This window comes from Cryptotermes secundus, unplaced genomic scaffold (assembly GCF_002891405.2).
Source record: "Cryptotermes secundus unplaced genomic scaffold, Csec_1.0 scaffold1980, whole genome shotgun sequence".
NCBI lineage: Eukaryota > Metazoa > Arthropoda > Insecta > Blattodea > Kalotermitidae > Cryptotermes > Cryptotermes secundus.
The window spans coordinates 1-10,390 of NW_019733873.1; the positions used below are offsets into that span (position 1 = coordinate 1).

At 36.2% G+C, this 10,390-nt stretch overlaps 1 protein-coding gene across 6 annotated transcripts; it reads left to right on the forward strand.

Annotated features, from left to right (window-relative positions):
* Nucleotides 1-108: 108 nt before the first annotated feature.
* Nucleotides 109-10,082, forward strand: LOC111868346 (N-alpha-acetyltransferase 80). Of its 6 annotated transcripts, none has more exons than XM_023858906.2 (4): nucleotides 109-636; nucleotides 1,674-1,810; nucleotides 5,935-6,010; nucleotides 9,124-10,072. In XM_023858906.2, exons 1-4 carry the CDS (start codon nucleotides 509-511, stop codon nucleotides 9,317-9,319), a joined length of 537 nt encoding a protein of 178 aa, XP_023714674.1. In that variant the 5' UTR covers nucleotides 109-508; the 3' UTR covers nucleotides 9,320-10,072. The 6 variants fall into 6 exon arrangements, with proteins under 6 accessions (XP_023714674.1, XP_023714675.1, XP_023714677.1 ...); XM_023858907.2 differs by having other exon boundaries at nucleotides 114-636; nucleotides 1,674-1,804; nucleotides 9,124-10,071; XM_023858909.2 differs by lacking the exon at nucleotides 9,124-10,072 and adding an exon at nucleotides 7,793-8,112 and having other exon boundaries at nucleotides 121-636.
* Nucleotides 10,083-10,390: the final 308 nt, after the last annotated feature.

Genomic DNA, 10,390 nt, shown 5'->3' on the forward strand with positions numbered 1-10,390 from the left:
ATCAATACACAACGGCTAGCACGGATTGCTATGTCGTAAACGCGTACAAGGATGTTGAGCGACTGTGTTCCGTGCTGCCTGCGAGCAGTTTCATCGCGGATCTTGCTATGATTTTTCGGTTGCGCTGCAATTGCCAGTTTCCTTGGTGTGCCGTCGTCTTAAGTTAGTTGTGGGACCGTCGCCGTTGCCCTTATCGTGACCCAATCTATCAATGATGATCAATGATGGTTATTTTCCGATGGCAGTGTCCGATCGGTTCAATCCGATGCGATCAGTGGTTAGAGTCGCGATGGAGCATGGGCGGCAATCGGTAACGATAGGCGCGATAGGTAGTGCTAATTTTTGTATGCGGATATAGATAAGAGCGGACAAGGAGTGCAAAGAGGGCAAAGAGTTAGTTTGTTAGTGCTGAAAGGTGCTTGTTGGGGGTAGTGGTGGTGCAAGTGCAGTAGGTTCATTAGTGTAAGTTTCTGTTCGTAATTTTTTAGAAGAAGCGCTGAGTAATTTTATGATGTGCGAAGGGCATTTCAGTGGATCTGAAAGATTGGAAGTCGTTGAAATTCACCATCATCCGCAATTATTGGAGCAGTGTTGCGATATACTCAACATGGAATGGCCTAGGAGTAAAACTGTGAGGTATTCGCACTGAATGTTATATTTACTTCTTTCCCTGTGTATTGTGCGAAGGTAGTTTCGAAATCATAATCATCATCATCGTCTGCAACAGATGGACTTTGTAATCCGTACCGTCCTCAAATATCAAGCCATTTATTTGTAGTTTGGTCGTCCCTGATCACGTCTTCCTGCCGGCTGATAAATTTGCTCGGGAGGTCCAACTAGTTTCGAAATAATTAAAACATATTCTTTGTTGTCATATTTACCTGCGCTTTCAAGTGCACATATTATGTACCATCGGTCTGTACACAATGTGTTCTTAAAGTATGTATATTCTATAGTGTGGAATGATTGGATGATTAGTAAATAATGAATAGGAATGGATTGCCTAATTGGAAAGGCATTCATTACCTTGTGGGACAGAACTCTGCAACAGATTTTCTCAAAATATGAAGTAGCTGGCCCTAAGTTTGATCCTGGGCCTGCTGAATATGAAGATAAAGAGTGCTAGCCGTTAAACTGCCATATATGGTCACATAATTGGTGAACTGGTGATAAGTATTGTGGATTTTAATGATACTCCTAAGGATTGTACAGTATTAATAACATTTAATTCTTGGTTCCTTGGTCATTAATGAATATCTCTGTATAATTCATAGAAGCTATGAATGTGAAAAGACTCCTTATATTTTGCTATTTTTAGACACTCAAAATAGGAGAAGGGGTGGGGGTTATGTAAATTACTCTCACTAGTTCTTTGTGTTAAAAGAAGAGGTACAGTTTTAGGACATTTATTTCCCTATTGTATTTGTGTATTTATGTGTTTCATATGATTATGAGAATGAACAGTGGTTATTTCCCTAAAGAACATGAATTGTCATTTGTGATGAAGACAGTGTATTCTCTGTGATGTATGAATCAAATTTTTAATTTTTATTAAAATGTATTTAAGGATTCAAAGTTCTATTTCATTCCATGAAGGGATTTACTGAAGTGATTTTACACTGCTTTGTAATCTTATGATAAAGTATTTAAAACAAATAATTACTGCTTTTCAGACTAAGAAGTTTGATGATGTCCTGTGACAGTTTACCAACATGCCTTGTCCTGGTCCAGTCCTCTGAAGTCTTAGGCCACAGCAAATTGTCACCAATACCTGGTCTGCCTTTGGGATGTGTAATTCACTCAGGTTCAAGTAACTTTCACCATAGTTTTGGAGATTACATTCTATATCATGTAGTGAAAGATTTAAGATTTTAAAGGATACTGGTGGTGGTGTATAGCACTTTGGATTACTAGGTGTTTGGACTTGGACCATTGTCCAGTATGCTAAAGAACACAGTGCTTCAGAAACTGCATCTGTTTCCATCCTCAGGTGAAATGATAAGAGGCATCTACACCGTTAGGTCCATTATAAAGAGCTAAATGCCTCCTACTCTTTCACCTGAGGTTGGAAACATATCAAGTTTCCAAAACCTTGTGTTCTTTAGGAACACAATCATACACTTGTTTACAATTGAGTTCACAGATAACAAATTTGTAGACAATTTTGGTACATGCAGTACATCTGAGATATGGCTAAAATTGTCATTCACAAGTTTTACATCACCAAAACCTGCACTAGTTAACACGTTATCATCAGCATGATTTATCTCATGTTCCTTAGAATCATGTGTTTTATAATTTTGCAAAACAGTCTTATTTCTGGTCATATGGTGTGAAGCACCAGAGTCTATTACCCAAGTATTATCCTTAATTTTAACATGATAGGCAGATACCACATACATGGATTTTTTACTGGTCTTATTTTTCCATTTATTTTCATTATACCTTTGATCGGATCCTTCTTTATTTTAATCAGTACTATTGACTGATTTAGAAGACTGATTGCCCTTAAATTTTTGGTTGTGTTGATTGTTGTGATTTTTATTGTTTGCCTTATCTTTATCTTTAAACCAGCAGTTTTTGTTTATATGGCCTAGCTTACCACCAATTTGACATTTTGGTGGTTTATGTTTAAACTTATCTCTGGACAGAAAGGCTGAATCTGAATTTGCATTTTTACCAAATTCTGTTCCTTGCAATAGCTTAGATTTAATGAGCTCACTAGTCAAAGTCATGTTGGAATTTTCAAGTGCCATACGCATGCGATAATACTCTTTAGTTAAACCCTTTAACATTAAAGTGGCCAATAGCTCATCTTCTGTTTTCTTGCTCATTGAGTCTAATCTAAGATTTATTGACATGAAGGCATTAACATACTGCTACATACTTCTATAGTCCTCAAGTTTCAAAGAGCACAAATCAGTTAAAATGCTTATCCAACTATTGACACCCTGATCTTTCAATGTTCTTTCCGACACATCCCAGGCTTCCTTTGCTGTAGTTGTCTGGACAATGTAAGATTTAACTTGGGGCTCCAATGTCGGACAAATGATGGCTCTGGCTTTCTCGTCCCTTTGTTTCTTGAGGGATGCGGGAGTTGTATCTCCTGCAGCATATCCACTGACTGCTGCCCACACAGTTTCAATCACTAGAACATTTTGAATATCAAAGTACCATTCTCTATAATTTTCGCATCCTTTGAACTTATAAATATTCGCGAAGGGCTTTCAAGTGGCCATGATGAAACTTGATGATGTCTCTTTGTCTTGGTGGTAGTGTCAGTCCAAGGGATCACTTTTAAATAACACTTTCACTTTTTACTATTTATACTTATCAATAATACAGTCCTGGGCCCATAACCTGTTATTTTTGTCACTTCCACATGGATCGAATGATAGGTAAGAATCAGTGTTCAGGCTTAATAAAGCAGGGTTAGACTGAACACTGATTCTTACTTATCATTCGATCCACATGGAAGTGACAAAAATAACAACTTTTTCCAGAAACTTTGAAAGAACTGGGACAAGAGTAATTGGATGATAATTGTTTGCACCTTCTTCTGTCCATTTTTAATGAATTGGTTTAACTACTGATTTTTTAATGTGGATGGGAAAATTTCATCTCTGATTGATGCGTTGACAATTCTAAAAGTGGCTTCAACATGTAAGGCATGTTTTTTTTAATAATTAAGGTGAGATGTCATCAAGTCCTGCCGATTGTTTACTCTTCAAGCTGTGGACTACTTCAGTTGTTTCAGTCTCTGTTATTTCTAATAGGAAAAAAAAAAACTTTCTTGCTTATTTTATTATTACTGGTTTGTGAATATACTTTTGTGAAGTAAAGAGTTTTTATTTATGGTTTTTAACACTTTGTGGACAGGCAATTTAAATATTTAAATCACCCCAGGGACCGGCATTTTTAAACCTACTACCCTAACTTGTGCACTGTCCACTTTAAAAATTAATATAAAATCTCCTAATTAATTTTATAAACTAAAATTTTTGGAGAACACTTACCAATGCTCCTAGAAGTGCTTGAGAGTGTGATATTTCTGGAAATATTCCCCTTTGTGAAGTGGCATTACACAGAACTTGCAAATGCAAATGCAATTATCCCTCCTTGTATGCCCCATTAGAAGGATTATTGCAAAAAAATTTTCATTTCTGCCGAAGTGACATCCACCCACTTCAACACCTTATAACTTCTGTCATACTCTTCACGATGTTGGAGGTAGTATCTGTTAGTTTCCTGACATAACATGTCAAAGAAACTATCTCCAAAAAACAGTTCTGCTACTTCAGACACTTGCGTTGGGTCCGATGGAATTTGCTTCAACCCTGGATTTCCAGTAAATTCTCCCTAAGCAGGCGTTCTGTCTACTTTTCCCCATGTGGCTGTCCCCGCAATGTTGCTGCCCGCACTTTCGTCGGAGCTACTGTCACTTTCACTTTCACTGTCTGTGGCCACAATTTTTTGTTCGCACCTGCCACACTCACTATCAGATTGTGAGTCGCTATCACTAGCAGACTCACAAGGGACATCAGATAGCTCATCGGAGAGCAAGTCAGATATTTCTTGTTCTCCGGGAAAACCCTTGGACCTCAACCTCTTTTGACCTTGATCCATGTTGCACTAGTAACGTCCTGCCTGTTGCATGCAGCTGGAAGATGAACAAAGGCATTTTCTTTTGGAGTGGGAAAGGAAAACAGTTGGGTCATAAACAGCGGGGTCATGTTACTGACTACAAAGCAAACATTCAAGAGGTCTATCATGCACCAGTCATGCGTCTGCCTGGCACCAGTACAAGGTATAGTGTGTTTGAACATAACATGTCCTAAAGTCATAATAATATGCCACCAGTCTGCCACGTTTAAAAGTGCTGGGCATAAAAATATGCCACTGGTCCGCAAAGTGTTAAGAAGGTAATGTTAAACGTGTTACATGTTCTACTTGGACTTGAGAATGTTTCATTTTCCACTTGTAGGTGTATATTATATAAGTCATTGTATTATTTGGAGAGCCTGTGTACTAATTTACACAGTACTTCAGGAGTGCTGTTTGAGCTAGTTATAATATGCTTTAGGTATTTTGTTTTCACAGTTTTAATTAGAACCTTGTATTCCTTTTTATATGCTTTATACTTCCTGAATTTTACTTTGCGTATAGAGATTGGATAACATCGTTATTCATCTAAGGAATGTTCAGAGACTTAACAGTGTTTCTTCTAACTTTTGGACAAGCAAAATTAAAATAATAGTTAAAGATGCTGTAAAAGGAATCCCATTTTTTCCATATCATTTTCCTGGAATGCATCATTTCAGCTTTCTCTTTGTGAACATTGATTAATGATGCAATTCAGAAGCTAAATAATATTCATGTGCATTTGAAGATGATCCAAGAAAAGGGTTGAAACATGCAATGATACCACCAACAACAAATAAAATCAGATGTTGACATAGTAATGTTTGTTTCATTTCTTTTTTATTATATTTTGTCCGACTGTCCCAAATTATATCTTTTTGTTAAGGAGCATAGGTTTATTATATCAATTCTAATACATTTCCGATCTCTGTTACAATCTGAGATGTGTACATATTAAAAACATGAATTTCTTGGATTTCATTAAGTTCATATCACACAGGTATATTTGTACTTACATATACTGCATATCTGCAGAGCTCAGGTTCATCATACTGAGAAACTAACAGCAGTAATTCAAATTCAGACTTTTCTACTGCACTGTATAACAGAATTCTTAGAATGAGATGTATATAGTCATCTATAGTAGTAATTCCTATCAGTGAAATCAAGAATTTAAGAAACTGTGAAATAGTAACAACTGTGATCTGTAATAAGAGGTATAGAATAATTGTCTACTGCTATCAGAATTATAGCATAGCTATTAGTGTTAAGAGGATGTGTTTTTCATTTCAGTTGTTGTTCATCCTGAACACAGAGGAAAGGGACTTGGGAAGTTCCTTATGGCTAAAACTGAAGAATGTGCAAAAAGGTAAAACACACACACACACACACTCTTTAAGTTTGAGGACAACACAACCCCATCCCTGGCATGCCTTGAAATAATGAACAAAAATATGTATGTAGTCTTCGATATAACATGAAGCTCTTTATTATTCCAGCCCCACTAAAAAGTTCTGAAACATAAAATTATCATCACAGTCTGTCAATGCCATATCAACAATTGTAGGATAGCCTTCATTCCATACAGTACAAGTATCAGTTTCTTCAGTTCTTGGCATTCATAAGGCTATGGTTCTTCCTTATTTTCAAGATTGTATTTTTTGTTAGTATACATTATGTTACTTTGGAAAGTATTGATTGGTAGTCCTTAATTTTTGATATATCTGTTAAGAATTATTCCACTAAGCATTGAAATATTATGTTTTATGTGACCCTGATTTTCTGAAAGTTCTTTTTTGTATTGGCCAATTGACCCATTTGATGTACTAGTACATAAATTGATTAATTTAGTTATTATGTGTTATGTATGTTAGGACCTTCTGTAGGTCCTGTAAAGATGAACTTCATGACAATCATATAGATACTTTATATAAAAGATATTCATAAAATTGCAATTTTCATTAAGTTTTCTTTGTTTATATGGCACAATCTTATGGATTGAAATACTGTTTATCTACAGCATCTTTGAGCATATGTCATACCCTGAGTAGGCAGCCTTATGAAAGAAAAATTCTGTGTGTTCATTGAGGTCTCATAATGTTGATTTTGGTTTCCATTGTGTGTTGACACTAGAATCTAGTAATTGTCTAATGACATGCTCATTTACACCACCATGTGACCTGAGAGATGTAAGCGCATTAAGTACAGAGCACACGGTCCATACAAATTGTTAGCATACACTCGTACAGTGATTGTTTAAGTTGTCTGTTGAAAGCGGAACATCCCTGGTATTTGAGAATTAAGTACAGCTACAGCAAAGGACATAAAAATACATGTACAAAATGTAGAGCAGTAAGGTCTATGATAATGTGAAAATGAATTTTTCACTACTTTAAAGGAAGTGATTAGCAGTACGGCACCTTAGATGACACGTGTACAAAAATTATAGTAAACGAATGTAAATGTGTACTACACGTAGACATAAATTAAATTTAATGAAGAGGTATCAATTTGAAATGAACACTAGTAGAAGTGCATTCACAGTCCTAAATATTTATTATTATATGTAGTAATTACCAGACAGACTTGAATAAAACCATAATAGAAGAATTACACGTAAAATGATACCCAAGTGAACAACAGCAAAAAAGAATATATATATGAGTTATGCCCAAACTCATCCACGAACTAGTACTTTTAGTGCACATTCTGCAGATTAATGTGTTAAAAATTTATAGTAAAATTTTATGTACATACCTTTTTTGTTCTTATCTGCTTGATGTATATATATATAAAAAGTAAAGCTATCCCTGTAACAGGCCGTGAAGGGCCATAGGGTTGTGGGACGTTGAGGGTCCCACATTATCTAGACAATCAGCTCAAAGATGGCGGTAAGGTTGTCAGCCTTACACGCTGGCCGCGCTTTACTCCCCAGGAAAATTATTTAATTAATTCCTGGTACTCATTTATGTTAGAGGCTGAGTGAACCCCAGGGCCATAGTGTGGCCAGAAGGATTGAGTCAATTGAAAAAAATCCAATGACATCGGGACTTGAACCTGCGAGCTTCCGACTTATAGCATAGTGCCTCAACCAACTATGCTACCGCATGCCCCCTGTATATATATATAGTGACGTAACTGCGCTATGCAGGACACTCCCCGCCAGTGGTAACGTAACAGCTTCAGAGCGCTGCCGCTGCTACAGTAACAGGCCAGTCAACATTCCGCCCCCTCCCACGGTGACATAACACAGGACACCGCTGTTGACACATGCAACAGGGAACAGTATAAAAAGCTGGCTGAGCAGTATGTGACGAGAGAGTGTGTGATCAGGAGTGGCATAGTGCGGATCGTGAAGTTGCCGAGTGCAGCAGAAGTCTAGCAGTTGCTTAGAGCAGCGGATGTAATTGTGATACTGCCGATGGTGATAATTGTAATTGTGAATTGTGTGAGTGTAAGAGTGAGTGTACAATAAATTCGCTATATCCAATATGGCATGAAGTTATTTGTTGCGTGACCTACCCGACACATGACAGTATATATATAGGCTGAAATGAAACTGCAATATTCGATTTCACTCTGAATGCACAGAAAACAGATCACACTCTGTATCTCAGCCATGATGCAACTGTCTGTTCATGACCCTAGAAAGGGCAATAATGTCTTACAGCTATGACAGAAGGTCTGAGCACTGAAGAAGGGACCCCTCTAGCTTTCTCTTGAATAGCCATTCTTTCATTCTTCTGTCCTTTAGTCAAAAGATTCGAAAATCCAAAGAGTGAGTGTAAGCAGTGCTAGCAGAAGACCAAATGATTTTATTGCTTCCATCTGTTTTATGACACCAGGGACTGCTACAATTTGTCACGCATTACAAACAGAAATGAATTTATAATGCAGAACAACTTTTTGCAGTATGCATCAAAATTAGAAGAAAAAAAATTTAAATAGAGTATAACTCTTTGTATAAAAATTTTTAAATCTTCCGTTATAATATGCGACACTGTGTTCTTTGCTGACACAAACAATATTAATTCCATCCATTTATCATAAAAATTGAGTTAGATACAGCATTTCTAAACAATGCTTAAAATTGTTTAAGTGCCCTAACAGGAACGGACATTTAAACGCGCACCAGCAGCGGGCATTTAAGTAAACTCCGGCCAGCTCAAGCTTACCACCATTTCAGAAGTCCGGCGTTTAAAGGTTAAAACATTATGACTTCCTATCATATTGTATTTTTGATGAGGATTGTGTTTAAGAGTTTCCCATTCACATTTCAACATGTGTGAAGCTAACACAATAAAAAGTTTTCACAATAGTAATTTGAAAGTACAGAAATGGAATTCATACAGAAATAGATGACAGAAATGAAGTATCCAAAAAAAGTGCTTATTCTTTCAAGAAATTATAAAATTGTTTTTCTGGTGAGCTTATGAAATGAAGTATAAATTTCCACCATGTTACCAAATGTATTTTGTGCAGGGATGGAAGTAGCTCTTCAGAGAGACAAACACACCAGATCAGTAGAAGTGCTTGGGGCATAACCAACATATGTTACAAAGGAAATTATTACAATGCAGGTTTGCATAGTCATTTTTACATGTATTATTGTTGGAATGGTAGTAGCATCCTAAGAGACTTCGAAATAACTGTGTTAAAAAATATGCTCTGGAACTAAATAAACAGCATCTACGCCCATTTCCAGCCCTGATTTTGTATCTCACAAGTTACAGAAAAATAACGCATATGACCCATTAAAATTGTGAATTACCGCTTTCTAGTTTGTGAAATAATCTCACCTCAGGTGAGCAGACAGCAGTATTTTCTCATCCCTGGCTATGACTCTACTGTAAAATTAGGACACTTTATTTTCTGGATTAAAATCTCAACAATTTTAATGTTATATTTTTGTACCCAAAACAGTGAAACACAGTCTGTTGCAAATATAGGTAAACTGAAAGCATAAACCAAAAGTAAGCTATCCACAAATAGGCTTTAAAATATCAAAATTTCAGAGTACTTTGAGAAGAAGATAAAGAAAATAAATTTTGTGCTGTTTGGGTAAGCATCATGCATAAAAGAGAAGCTGCAAGGAATAACATTTTGTCTAAATCTACCAAACAGTATATGGAATTGAAAGGTGAGGGGCTTATTTTGACAACTAATATAATACAAGTCAGAATTAACTGAAAATGTAGGATGTGAAGGTGCCTAGTATATTTTATGGGGATAATATGTGAAATAACTCCTTAAATAAAACCAGATTTCTTAGAGGTTTACATCTAAATAATGACACTCAGTTCATACACCCAAATTTAGGAAGTAATAAATCCCAAGTTCTATGCATGCAAGTTGATTATCCTATGACCCATTCTAAAGAAGTATAAACAGTATGATAAATGATATGAACTCCGTCCCAAGTGCAAACAATATATTATATGTCCTTGAGCTTGCTCTCCTTTACACTACATGTTTCGGCCTCAAACGGCCATCATCAGGTGTATACACTCACGTTGCACTGCACTTACTTTAAAATTTAACATTTAAAAACACATTGTTCCTTTCATTGTTATTATCAACATCTACTTCGTTGATATCTGTCTGGTTTGTAGATTATTTTTGTTACACACGTTAGCACTTATCAAATCTTTAGTTCTAATTTTAAAATTCTCTAAATTTTTCTCAAATTTTAAAATTTAAAATTGTCAGGGTTACTCGCCCTATGTCTATTGTGCTGCAGTGGCTAGTT

Coding starts and splice junctions, on each gene's coding strand:
- LOC111868346 (XM_023858906.2), top strand. CDS start 509: ATGATGTGCGAAGGGCATTTCAGTGGATCTGAAAGATTGGAAGTCGTT. Junction 1,811..5,934: donor TGTAATTCACTCAGGTTCAA/GTAACTTTCACC, acceptor TTTTCATTTCAG/TTGTTGTTCATCCTGAACAC. Junction 6,011..9,123: donor ACTGAAGAATGTGCAAAAAG/GTAAAACACACA, acceptor TATTTTGTGCAG/GGATGGAAGTAGCTCTTCAG.